Genomic DNA, 13,849 nt, shown 5'->3' with positions numbered 1-13,849 from the left:
ATATAACGGCAAATTTAGAAACCGCGAAAAATGTGCTTCTTCGGTGACTACACTGAGAGAAAAATCAACCAAAAATTGGTTAATATTACCAAATTCAAATTTGAAAAAGAATCAACGTGATTTTTGGTTAATATTAACAATGCCTTGGTTGATATTTTCAACAATGATTTGGTAATATTAACCACAATATTGTTTACATAAACCAAACTTTTGGTTGGCGATTTTTCGTTTGAATAAATTTTTGTTCTGCACTTCACAGAAGCTTTTTCATAATTCGTAGATAAAAACAAACATTTTTATTATCATTTTAATAAGTTGCCTCTGACGGGATTAGCAAATAACAGCAAGCATATCTACACACTCAGCTACAGCCGCTTTGTAAATGTGTCTTCAAATGTTCAAGTTGAATCAATTTTCCTCGTCGTTTGATTTGGTTCTGCACTTCACAGAGGCTTTTCCGTAATTAAGAAAAACCAAAAACAGAAAAAAATAAAAATTATGTATCGAGCTATGGCATTCGTACTGCTGGAAGCCAACAAGTAACAGAAAGCATCTCTGCTCGTTTAGCCACTGCCATACATACGAATTTGTTCTCAAATGTTCAACTTGAATCACATTTATTACAATCGGCTAATTGACCATAAAATAATGAAACCATAACTTGGTTGAAAAACCCGTTGTGCTTTTGGCTCAGTGTAATGAAACCATTCCGCACCAATTTTCAAGACAACATAAATGGACTTAAAGTGGGCGTTTATCACCCTAATTGTGTTACGTTAATGTTTGTAAATACTTATATGCTTGAAACTACTATTGACTTATCAAACGATTCCTAAACTTTGACAATACATGTTTGACTTCAATCACCACTATCTTGAAAACTGACCAAATCGGAGTGACCAAGCCCATGGTCCTTTTAATATTATATAAACATCCGAAAAGATTAAAACGCTTGAAATAAATCGCGTCTCACTTTTTTGTATTTTTCACTTGGTTGCTGAAGTAATGAAGAATTGAAAATTCATAAGGGAAAATTATAGTTTTTGTAAGTTTTATCTTAATATCTTAAAAACTTGGAGACTTATACTACGTTCAAATTGACGAGCTAAACATGTTAAATGGGCTTGAACCAGTTAAACGAACAAAACACGTTCATAAACAAGTTAAATTGCATGCAATTGTTGGAAAATTTAACTCGTTTGAAAACCAGTTCAACGCAGAGTTGTATCGGAAAGCTTTCTGCTCCGGCCAATCAGAAAGACCCAAAAGCTTTCATTTAACACTCCAACGTTCAAAAAATTTATATTCTGATATATAAAAAATTAAAAATTATCAAAAAATATCAAAATTGTATACATGTCTCCCCGCCAAAAAAGAGGCCAAGGCGGTAATTAGTTATTTCCCATGAGGCCTCATCGTACGCAGAAATAAATAGTGCACACGAACTAAACATTTTGAAGTCTCTAAGTAGTCCGTATGCGTTAATATCATGAAGCAGACATTCGCATAAAACAAATTGAAACACAAAAACTTGATTGTTAATATTTTTTTTTTCAAATTTTTATGGGTAATCAAACAACCGTCAAAGTTAACTCCAAATGTTCAATGTGGACGATTGTGTTTTCCAAAAAGCTCTTTTTCATTTAACAAGTTAAATGGGGCCAATTTGAACGTAATATTATTGAAAAATGATAAATGAACGTGGGGGTACTAAATTTAATAGCCCTTAATTTCGTCATAATATTACTATTACAATACGGTCAAATGCATTTTATTTTCCCCCATACAATATCGACCCAGCCTATTGTGCATATCACTCCGGCTACGCCATCCACAGTATTTTTGCGCAGAACCCACGTCGAAATTTGCAAAAAAGTGCATAGTGCAAACCGAATTTATTAATAAAATAGTGGTCGGCAATTCGAAACATCCATTTTAAATACAATTTTAATCCTTTGGTTACACGTGATGTTAAAGTTTTTGGATTCGGGGTATGCGTTTGAACACAACAACCGAAAATTATTGTACAAATAACTAAACCGAACCCAAGTTTCTCGATAAGGGGCAACAAAGATTCTTTTCTACTAGTTTATATAAAGCAGTGGATAAAAATATATGTATATGCGAAAGGCAAATTTATCTGATTAAATGAACACCACTAATATTTCCTGCAAACACACATCGCCTTACATCTTTTATCTCGCCTCCGACACAGAATTGTTTTTGTATAAAATTACGCAAAATGGCTTACTCGTTCGTTTTTAGGCATGCCATTGTTACGAATGTCGAAAGTTCGAAGATACGATTCGGATTACAGCATACTATTTCTACAATTCGTAGCAAAATCCGAATACGAAAGAGTTGCAGAATAGGGGTGCATATGAAAAAGCATCCGTAGAAAAAGCAAGCGTAGTTGAATTGAATATTTCCATTATACGTAGTGCATGTATAATGGAAATATTGAATTTTGAACACTTTTCACTTGATTTAAATACGAACATTTTTAAACGGTAATCAAATAAAACATTTTAATTTTTGGAACGCGTTTTTTTCTGATTGTAGAGTAATCGAACATGGTATGGAGATATATGAAATCAATCCCACACTCTTGGAGAAAATTGGGCCTATCTTTGTATGCATATACACGTTTGCTAGGTTATTTAAGACGGTAGTGGAAATATGCCTTCTGACAACCACCAAATCGTAATATGAAAAGATAAATGCGTCACAGAAAATCATGATCGTGCACTGTTGGTGAAAATGTTGGACCAAAATATGTCAATACAACAAATTAATTTTGGGCGCGACGAAGTTCGCCTGGTCTGCTATTTTTATACCCGAGCGCACTTGTGTACAAGGGTATTATAACTTTGTTCACATAACGGTTGTTTGTAACAGGCAAAACGAATCGAGATAGATTCGTCCGTCCGTCCGTCCGTCTGTGCACACGATAACTCGAGTAAAAATTTAGATATCTTAACGAAACTTGGTACGTGGACTTCTATTGGGCGTAGGTCGGATGGTATTGAAAATGGGCGAAATCGGACAATAACCACGCCTACCTCCCATATAACGGTAATTTTCAGAAATACGAAAAGTGCGATATTTTAGTAACTACTAAAGATAATTCACTCAAAATTTATATTTACAATGAGTTTTAGACGAAAAATAAGAATATTAAAACATTTTGGCAAATGGGCGTAGCCACGCCCACTTATGGTTACATGTGTATAACTTGGTAACCGCTGCACCAATTTCTTCCAAACAGTTGTTGGTCCTGCTACAGCATACCAAATGGCCGAAAATTTTTAAAATCGGACAATAACCACGCCCACATCCCATATAACGGTAATTTAGAAAAATACGAAATCCTCGATAAATCAGTAAATATTAAAGCTAATTTTTTCAAAATTTATGGTTGCAACAATTCTTAACAAAGTAATATGTTTGTGATAAAATTTTGGAAAATGGGCGTGGCACCGCCCACTTATGATTACTTATGTATCTCGGTAACCGTTCTACCAATTTGTACCAAACTCGGTACGGTTATTGTGCTTGCCACATAAAAGCAAACCGTTGAAAATTGTTGAAATCGGACTAAAATTACGGCCACTTTTCATATAACGGTAAATTTAAGAAATGCTTGAAATTTCAATATTTCGAAATTTAAGGACGCTAATTTACTTAAAATTTATACTTATCATGTAGCGGTAGCTTTCGGAAAGGTGGAAAACATATATTTAATACTTGCGCCGGGTATTTAATGTTCGGCTCCGCCCGAACTTAGACTTTCTTACTTGTTTTATAAATGTCTAGCTCATTATACATATAACACCGAGCGAAGGTAAATTTTCAACAAAAATATCAATATATTCGCGAAACCATGGGCCAAACATAGTAAAATTGCGTTTTTAGTTTTTCACTCTGACGTCAGTAATTCAAAAATGATTTTAAAAATTCAGAGGAATGTACTTAAAGAAGAAATATGGGTATCAAATTAAAGAGGAAATCCTGTAGAATTTAAACAGATTCAGAAGGACTGGTAAGTATTGAAATATCATTTTAAAATTAAATCCTTAAAATTTCGCAATATTTGTTAACGACTAATATAAAATCGATAACATCCTCGAATTTCGTCCTTCTAACTTTATCGGCTTAAAAAATTATCTATTCGTCCATGTGAATCAAAAAAATTTTAATTTTTTCAAATTCTAAAGAAATTTCCTCTTGCATTTGGTACCCATATTTATACCCGAGCGCACTTGTGCACAAGGGTATTATAACTTTGTTCACATAACGGTTGTTTGTAACAGGCAAAACGAATCGAGATAGATATAGACAAATGATCAGAATGAAAAGAGAAATCGATTAAGCGGTGACTGTCTGTCCGTCCGTCCGTCTGTGCACACGATAACTCGAGTAAAAATTGAGATATCTTAACGAAACTTGGTACGTGCACTTCTTTTGGGCGTAGGACGGATGGTATTGAAAATGGGCGAAATCGGACAATAACCACGCCTACCTCCCATATAACGGTAATTTTAAGAAATACGAAAACTGCGATATTTTAGTAACTACTGAAGCTAATTCACTCAACATTGATACTTACAATGAGTTTCAGACAGAAAACATGAATATTATAAATTTTTGGAAAATGGGCGTAGCCACGCCCACTTATGGTTACATGTGTATATCTTGGTAACCGCTGCACCAATTTCTTCCAAACTTGGCACAGTTGTTGGCCTTAGTACAGCATACTAAATGGCTGAAAATTTTAAAAATCGGACAATAACCACGCCTACCTCCCATATAACGGTAATTTTCAGAAAAACGAAAACTGCGATATTTTAGTAACTACCGAAGATAATTCACTCAAAATTGATATTTGCAAAGAGTTTTAGACGAAAAATAAGAATATTACAAAATTTTGGCAAATGGGCGTAGCCACGCCCACTTATGGTTACATGTGTATATCTTGGTAACCGCTACACCAATTTCTTCCAAACTTGGCACAGTTGTTGGTCCTGGTACAACATACCAAATGGCCGAAAATTTCTAAAATCGGACAATAACCACGCCCACATCCCATATAACGGTAATTTCGAGAAATACAAAATCTTCGATAAATCAGTAAATATTGAAGCTAATTTATTCAAAATTGATGGTTGCAACAATTCTTTACCAAGAAATACGGTTATGACAAAATTTTGGAAAATGGGCGTAGCACCGCCCACTTGTGATATGTATCTCGCTAACCGTTCTAGCAATTTGTACCAAGCTCGGTATGGTTATTGTGCTTGCCACATAAAAGCAAACCGTTGAAAATTGTTGAAATCGGACTAAAATTGAGGCCGCTTTTTATATAACGGTAAAGTTTCAAAAATGCTTGAAATTTCAATATTTCGAAATTTAAGGACGCTAATTTACTTAAAATGTATACACCCCTGCTTATCATGTAGCGGTAGCTTTCGGAAAGGTGGAAAACATATATTTAATACTTGCGCCGGGTATTTAATGTTCGGCTCCGCCCGAACTTAGACTTTCTTACTTGTTTTATTTTACATTGCATTGAATTTTTTAAATAATTTTTGGAATTAATCATACCTTTGAAATTACAAAGTCCTTTGAAATAAATCCTGACGTCAGAAAGAAAAAATAAAAACGCCACTTTAAATAAAAAAGTAAAATTTGGTATGAAGACATATTCATGGTAGGCGCTTATAGTAAGGTATATATCAGGGGTGGGCAAGGCCGAGGCCGATAAGAGCCACATGTAAATTCCAAATGCTACAAAGAGTCACAAAAAACAAGAAAAACACAAAATTTTATTTTTCAATAAAATTATTATTAGAAATGAAAAGCATTAATTTTATTTTAATTCTAATGTACGTAAGATAGATATTAAAGAAAATTGAAAGATCCCTTTGGCCAAATTTTCAAAATCTGGTTTTACGTCAGTCAAAGCCGTTCGTAACAGTTCTGTTATATGTTGGTTAGTCAATAGGTACGTTCGTTTAAATCTCCAGTAAAATATGTCCAACAGCAAAATTACGGCGAAATGGCATATGTTCTCTCACAAGAGAAAAATATCCAAAACAGTACGCGATCAGAAAATTTGCAGAAACTTGTAAGTTAGACGAACAGCTGATAGAAATTTTGTTTACATTCAATAGTATAAAATTGAAAACGTAAGAAAACAAATCCCGAAGTCTTATCCTGACACAGTTCCCTGACTAAACGAATAATTACTTTCTTCTTACAAGTTTAATTAGTCGCATTTTACTATTTTAACTTCCAAACCATCAAATTCAATTTAGGGATTTGCTTAAATTCCAACCAGCTGTTTTTGATCAGCTGTTTTCTCGGTGGCAAATTGCAGTTGGCAAAAAATTCCAGCAGAAACTAGCAGCTCTCCCTCAAAATTAAATGTCATTTTGCTCTCTCAATTTCGCTACTTTGCAAGTTTTTTGGGTACGCGAACACAAAAAGGTGATAGTTTTTATAACTTTCCATAATTATCAGGTACGCGAATGCAACTAATTGAGAACGGTATTTTGACTTTACGAATTTCATTCTAGAGTACAGACTCACAGTTATACGTTGTACCAAAAATTGGAAATATACGGGACGCAGCTGTTTTCAACAGCGGATATTTTAAATCTGGTACTTATTTTCGGAATTCAAGGAATAGTAGAGCTTTATGTTGCATTTCCAGTGCCTTGTCTTCTCTTAATTCCAAAAACTCCAACTCTTTTTCGCCTTTCTTAAAAAGGACTATTTCGGAGATTGTAAATTCATCCTCAATTATGTAACATAAAAAAGGGTTTATGAAGTATACAAACGTACATTTAAATAATTTCAAATCGGCAAATCTTTTTTCAAAATCTGCTTTTAAATCATGTGCAATATTTTTTCTAGCAATCAGAGATCATAAATTCAAATTCAAGTTTTGCAAATGTTCCATCATATCGGTAAAGAACATTAAGTCAGAAAGCCAATTTTCATTCCCCAATTGCGGGTAATATTACGATCTGAATTTGCTTTTGTGTATATAAAAATAATAAAAACAACTCAATGGAAAAGAATGTCCAGCAAAGAAATATGTATTTTAAAAAGTAAAAATAACCAAAATGTTCTAATCAAAGAGAAAGTAAAAAGAGCCACACTCTGCTAAGCAAAGAGCCGCATTTGGCTCAAAGAGCCGCGTTTGCCCACTGTTGGTATATATGAACGAGTTTGTACAAGGGGCGTGGCACATTTCATAGGGGTGAGAGTTTTAATCAGCAATAACTTCGGAACCTTAAATCACATGAATTCAATACGTGGTGTGAAGACAGATCTATAATAGATGTTTACAGTCAAGTATCCATATATATAAATAAATTTGTAAAAGGGAGCGTGGCACATCTTCAAGGCGTCAGATTTCTTCGAAATTTAGTGTGAAGACATAAGTCAAGTAGGCGCTTATAGCGAGGTTAACATAAGTGAGTTTGTATAAGGGGCCGCGGCATATTCTATAGCCGTGAAATCTCATATTTGCTATATCTTCGGACCCCTCTCACATGGTGAGAACATCTATGGTAAATGTATCCAATAGATGTAGTACGTTCAGAGAACCATAACCTTGGACCCATTACAAACAGACAGCTAAACGTAATGACCTGTTGTAAACTAAACAGGGATGAAAGTTTGCATGAAGTCGTAGCACCTCCCACCACACATGCCGTCTACGTTCAGAAAGTATCAATTTCAAAATTCAAGCGCATTTCATTCTTCTTTAGGTACCTTGATCCACATAACCTTAATAACACTATGCGACAGTCAAAATCGGGATGCGATGAAACCAACGGGAAATGTTATATCGGTCAAAAACAAGTTATACGTGTCCCGGCGTTGCGCTGGGTTACGTCTAGGAATCGAGATATATATATAACTATCATATAGGGGAAATTCTCACCTTTGGTGGTCTTTTTTTGACATAACTCGAGAACCACTAGTCCGATTTTGCTCAAACAAATTTAAAAAAATTAAAAATTACAATTCCTTTAATCTGTTCATATAACGTTCCCGATCACTGACCCCTACCATTTGTCTCACAGTGTAATGAAACAAGATTTTTAGTAAAGAAAATAATGACCACTTGCAGCAAGAATTATTACTGGATTCGGCAAAGGAGAAGATGTGTTTCTGTAAAAAGTCCTATTTATTCCCACAGACTTTTCATTTTAATTTAAAAGTCTTCAGTATTCTCTGAGATTTTACTTTGACGTGTGATTATTTGTCGAATGCAACGAAATTTATTGTGGTTTCTGTTACAGATTGAATTATATTTGAAATGAAAATTATTAAAAATAATAATAATTAGTTGAACCTGGTATGCTTCTACACCACAGCAAAAAATGCAAAGTATTGTTCAGAAGGAGGTCTTAAATGAAATAAGAAAAGTATTATGTCTCCTTTAATTTATGGTGTACTGAAAATCTTTCTTACTGTTTTATATTTTTCTTTGTTTACCCCGAACAACGTCGGATGCTCGGCATCATAAAATATACTTTTTCAAAAAATTGTGCCGACAGATGGTGCTAGTGTCGAGATATTTAGAGAATCCGTCTTTATCGTACGACCAGGGCTCGAATCGTCACACACGATATCGTACTACTCGTCACGTAAAAACACATTTTTCGGATTATGACATACGTAAACGTACTCTTTGTCCCATTCAGCTTATACTGCCTGACGTATCACGTAATTTTCTTTCGTATCGTTTTCGATCCGTGAACGGATGTTACAATTCGAGCCCTGGATTAACAGGTACAAAGAAGCGCAACATTGTTAAAGCGTCACAGATGTCCTAGACACATCAACGGGTCATCGGTATATGAAGAAGAAGTGTGACGAATTTAGAAGAACATGGTAGGAACATCAATGACCATGTCTGAATGGGAAAACTCTGTCTTCCTGTGGTACAGCAGGATTTTAAACCTTGCAAAACTTTCAGATATCTCCCAGGTGGAAATAAAGGCTCATAGCATCGAAGGAGATTAATACATATACCATAAGGAAAATTCTGTTCTTCAGTCCTTTCAACTTAAGCTAATAATGTTTACATTACAAATCGTTTTTGTATTTCATTGTATTGTATTTATTGTATCGGTCAACGCAAAAGTTCTTATGAGGCGTCGCGAAGCAAGCCAGGCATTTGCTAGTTTTACATAAAATGTAAAAAATACCTTATTTGTTTCGCATCAATCAATGGATCTTTGCACACTGAACTCAAACATGGCTACGCCATTTTCATATCTCGTCAGGTTTGGAAGTTATAGAGCCTTTTTTGCGTAATCTTAGGGCTCTTGAGGCTGATCACATTTTTATGACCAAATGAACCTATAAAAGAGGAGCAGTCTTGCTTTGTGGGTCAAAGTTGAAAAAGAAGACGCACCCTAATGTATATACATAAATACATATGTATAAAATTTAAGTATTAAAAATGCATACATACGTGCATATATACAAAAATACGTATGTATTATCTAGAAGTGTAAAGTTGTTTTCCACGGTAATTCCTAAGGTGCGTTTATTTTCTCAAAACATTTTAGGTAGCTGCATTAGGTTTAGTTCCTGATCGCCATTTAGGCAAATCGTTGCGGGAAATACAACCACACCTACTCAAAATGCGTGATAAGTACGGTTTGAACGTTTGTGGAGAAGGAGGTGAATATGAAACATTCACTTTAGACTGCCCTTTGTTTAAACAGCGGATTGTGGTGTAATTGAAAAACACTTACTATTTACTTTTTGTATAAGCAACTAAATCCTAAACTTTTATATTTCAGGGAAGATGTTCAAACTATAATTAGCTCAGCAGATCCCATATGTCCGGTAGGGTATATTAACTTCACCAAATTATCTATGCAATCGAAAGAGCCGACTCAGTGCTGTGATGTGTTTGTAAAAAAATCTTTAGACTACATAAGTGACCTAAACGAATCAACATACAGTGACCTCAGCGATCCAGATCTCAGTGAAACTGAGTTAGAATTGATAGAGAAAGAGACACGGCTGCGCGAGTCTCTCAGTCAAAACGAACTGATGATATCTCGCAGCAATTCATTTGGACGTCATTTGACCACTTCATCCTCGCCCATACCTATTGTGACGAAGAGCGCGAGTGTAGATGAGCCTCCTACACCGTCGTCATTGCTTTCATCCTCAGCGGCGCTGTGCGCTGCATCATTACAGGCAGGGACCAACAGCTTTGGTGTACAACGCCCATTGGGTAGTAGTACGGCTGCAGTGTGTGGCTCGCTATCGCTGGTGACGTCCTCTACCTGTGCCACGGCTGGCATCTCGACTGCACAGGCAACTCAGCCACCTAGTCCAATGAAAATTGAACGTGAGTTCCGTCCACTAAAAAATCAACCAATGGCTGCGTTTAATCAAAAAGGTTGGATGTGGGTCGCTGGTATACAAGGTAAAATAATTAAGCTCGCTTGCTCTCTTGCTAATGAACCTTATCACCTGAATTAAACTTCCATTTTAGGCTGCGCTCAAACTTTGGAAGAGGGAATGCAGTTGGCAATGAAATCCTTGGTTGACTTAGCTGCTCAGCACAATTATGAATTAACTGATTACTGTTACGTAACACTTTATATACGTTCAATGGCAGATTATCCTTTACTCAATCATATTTATGGCCAAACAATTAATTTTCAAAATCCACCAACTCGGGTATGTGTTGAATGTCCTCTGCCAGAGGAATGCCACGTGATACTGGAAGCGATAGCATTTCGTACACCCATGCGACGCCGTCCGACATTATCTACAAACGAAATAGATGGTATGTAAAACTAGTAGCGCGTATTCAATAAATTCTGACATCGTTACTTTACTGTTCCCTACAGGTAACAATGATGATCACAATAATAGCGGAGATTCGACGTTTAAAACAAGGCAAACAATGCATGTGCAGGGTATCTCCCATTGGGCGCCAGCAAATATTGGAACCTACAGTCAATCGACGAGGGTAATTAAAGAAATCGATATATTAAAATAGAAAATAAATTTTTATTAGAAAATGTGCACGCGTAATATTTTTTAGGTTGACGAGATTACCTACATTTCTGGTCAAATAGCACTTGTTCCTGGAAGCATGACAATTATCGAAGGTGGAATTCGTCCACAGTGCAAACTGGCTTTGCGGCACATTAGCCGAATAGCGAAGGCGATGAATGCTCAGGGTCAACTACGAGATGTAGTTCATGGTATTTGCTTCCTGACCCACCCAGCCTTTATAGCTGAGGCACGTCGTCAGTGGGAGCGACGGACAACTAATGCAATAATGGATTATATTATTGTACCTGCTTTGCCCCGTGATGCATTGGTGGAATGGCAAGTGTGGGCACATACCCACAATGATCGATTCGAATGTAAGCATGGATTTTTCTGGTCCAACCAACTTAAACTTTTCTTTTGCAACATATTGACTTTAGCATAGGGCTGCCATACGTCCCCGTTTCCAGGGACATGTCCCTGTTTCGGACCCTTTGTCCCCGTGCCCCTGTTTACAACCAAAATGTCCCTGTTTTGGGCGAAAAAATGAAACTCATGATAACGCTGCGTTTGCATAAGACAATTTGGTTTAATTTGAATAATTGTCAACTTTTTCTGACGTCTGGCGTCCAGAAAATTATAAATACAATACACTTTGCAGCAACCGCTGTACAGTGCTTAATTTCGGCGATTTAGGGGCAGGAAAATCGATAATCGAAGTTGGTAAAAAAAATCTATCAATTATTTAAGAGGAAAGATTCTAATGATATCCGATGAATGTTATGAGGAAGTAACTTATTTAAAATCGTTTATTGAAAACTATACATTAACCCGCATCCATCGTTTGTATCAAATTGATACAAATTTCGAAAACATATTAAAATATTAAGAAAAATAGTTAATGTTTTGAATTGTTTTTTACGACTAATTCATATAGATATTTTAAGAATTTTTATTCTTATTATGAGAAAATGAATAAACGTTGGTCATTAGATAATAAAAAATGAAAAAAACCCAACATTTCATTAAATACTAGGGTATTTTTCCATATCGTCGTTTAATGTACAAAACCGCGTATCAACAAAATGCAAAACCGCGTATCAAGATAATGCAAAACCGGGTATGTGAATTATGTAAATAATTTTCTAGAGACTAGAAACACTCATATTTCAGGACGAATGGATAAGGATTGAGCCAAAAGCTTGTGTGAGCAAATCTAATTTTTGGCAGCAAATGTAACTGGTTTTGCAGAATGACGAATGACAAAATTTCCGATGGATGCGGGTAAAAGTGGAAAGAAATGCCGCCCTTAGAAAAATGGAGTTTATTTTTTAAAGATACTATTGAACACGAACGAAAAGCAAACCTGCTAAAATTTTTGCAATACATATGTGCAATCCCTTCCCACAGTGCGAATGTTGAGCTAGTTTTTTCTCTTATTTCATCACAATGGTCTAAAGAGAGAAATTCGCTTAACATTGGCACTGTGGAAAGTATCGTTCAATGCAAGTTCAACTTTAAAATGACGTGCACTGAATTTTACCATTATGTGAAAAATGAATACGAACTTTTAAGTAATGTTAAAACCAGGGACGTTCCGGGTATCTGGTAGATATCCGGAATCCTGCTTATCCGGACGTTTTTCTGTTATCCGATTGGATTATAAAAATACAAAAAAAAAAGTTTAAATAGAATCTAGTTCAGAATTTTTTTTGTATTTTTATAATCCAATTTAATGTTAGATACGATTAGTAATTAAAATAAACGATTTTAATATTTTTAATTATGAAAAGAAGTATTTCCGAGTTATCGGGCAAAAATCTATTTCTATTTTCAACATAAATGCTACCCGATATACTAACTCACTTTCTGGGTTCACTGAGGAAGGTGGTGCGCACAGATACTTCATTGCCAGTATAAACAAATTACGAAATTCTTTGCGATTATGCTTCCACCAAATTAAAGGATCTTCGCGTCTGGGTATAAGGTAGCTGAAAATATATCTCGCATTTCTAAATCGCTAGCTTTTTTCGTGTACGGTCGCTACCTTGTGTACCCATCGTTTGCCTATCAACATCACTAAAAAATCTGGAATGAGCCGTTGGCGATTTTCTCGTGGTGTGCGCCTTGGTGTTGGGAGGAGGGGAGGGACCTACAGTTTTACGCCGACTCCGAACGGTGATTGTATTTTTATTAGAAGCTGTTTTTCACAGCAGAAATACAGTCGGAGGTTTGTCATTGCCCGCCGAGAGACGACCACTGTTAAGGAAAAACCGTTTTTCTATATTTTTTTGCGATGTTGCTTTCGACCAGATCTTGAACTCAGGCCCTGCGGAGCGGAAGCGCGCACTGCTTACCACGATTCCTTAAGCATTGCCAAATATCCTGGTGAGCTCCCAGGGAGTTTTTAGCTGTATTGATGTCAGAAAAGAACGAGTTTTGAAACGTGGGTCACAAAATATCGCAACAACGGGACGATACGGGAAGCGGACGATATGTAAGCATGCATAATAGTACGATTTTCATTACATTTTTTTAATAAAAATACATCAACCACGCTTTTTGCTTAGCGGAGTTCATTGTTTTTTATCTTTTGTCTTTGACGTTTCTCCTCTATTTACCAAAAATAACACAGGCATGCAATATTTAAATTTTGATTCCCCCTTCCAATAATTATGTTATTTGTTGAGTATCTAGTTATGTTAAATTTAAATACACCTTTGGTTTTTTCTAGCATGTCGAAATTTTTTTTTTATTGATGGCATATAAATTTTCGGATTTTTAGCAATTTACATGAAAA

At 35.6% G+C, this 13,849-nt stretch overlaps 1 protein-coding gene across 2 annotated transcripts; it reads left to right on the top strand.

The window, feature by feature from the left end:
• Nucleotides 1-9,166: 9,166 nt before the first annotated feature.
• On the top strand, nucleotides 9,167-11,907 carry LOC118754741 (diphthine--ammonia ligase-like). 2 transcript variants are annotated; one of them, XM_036489629.1, is made up of 5 exons: nucleotides 9,167-9,711; nucleotides 9,834-10,471; nucleotides 10,541-10,837; nucleotides 10,902-11,023; nucleotides 11,099-11,907. In XM_036489629.1, exons 2-5 carry the CDS (start codon nucleotides 9,910-9,912, stop codon nucleotides 11,492-11,494), a joined length of 1,377 nt encoding a protein of 458 aa, XP_036345522.1. In that variant the 5' UTR covers nucleotides 9,167-9,711; nucleotides 9,834-9,909; the 3' UTR covers nucleotides 11,495-11,907. The 2 variants fall into 2 exon arrangements, with proteins under 2 accessions (XP_036345522.1, XP_036345521.1); XM_036489628.1 differs by having other exon boundaries at nucleotides 9,168-9,766; nucleotides 11,099-11,905.
• The last annotated feature ends 1,942 nt before the right edge of the window (nucleotides 11,908-13,849 follow it).

The sequence above is a fragment of the Rhagoletis pomonella genome, unplaced genomic scaffold, assembly GCF_013731165.1.
Source record: "Rhagoletis pomonella isolate Grant_MI unplaced genomic scaffold, Rhpom_1.0 Rhpom_scaffold_04509, whole genome shotgun sequence".
Classification (NCBI taxonomy): domain Eukaryota; kingdom Metazoa; phylum Arthropoda; class Insecta; order Diptera; family Tephritidae; genus Rhagoletis; species Rhagoletis pomonella.
Note: the sequence above shows the minus strand (reverse complement) of the source record. Positions and strands in the feature narration are given on the sequence as shown.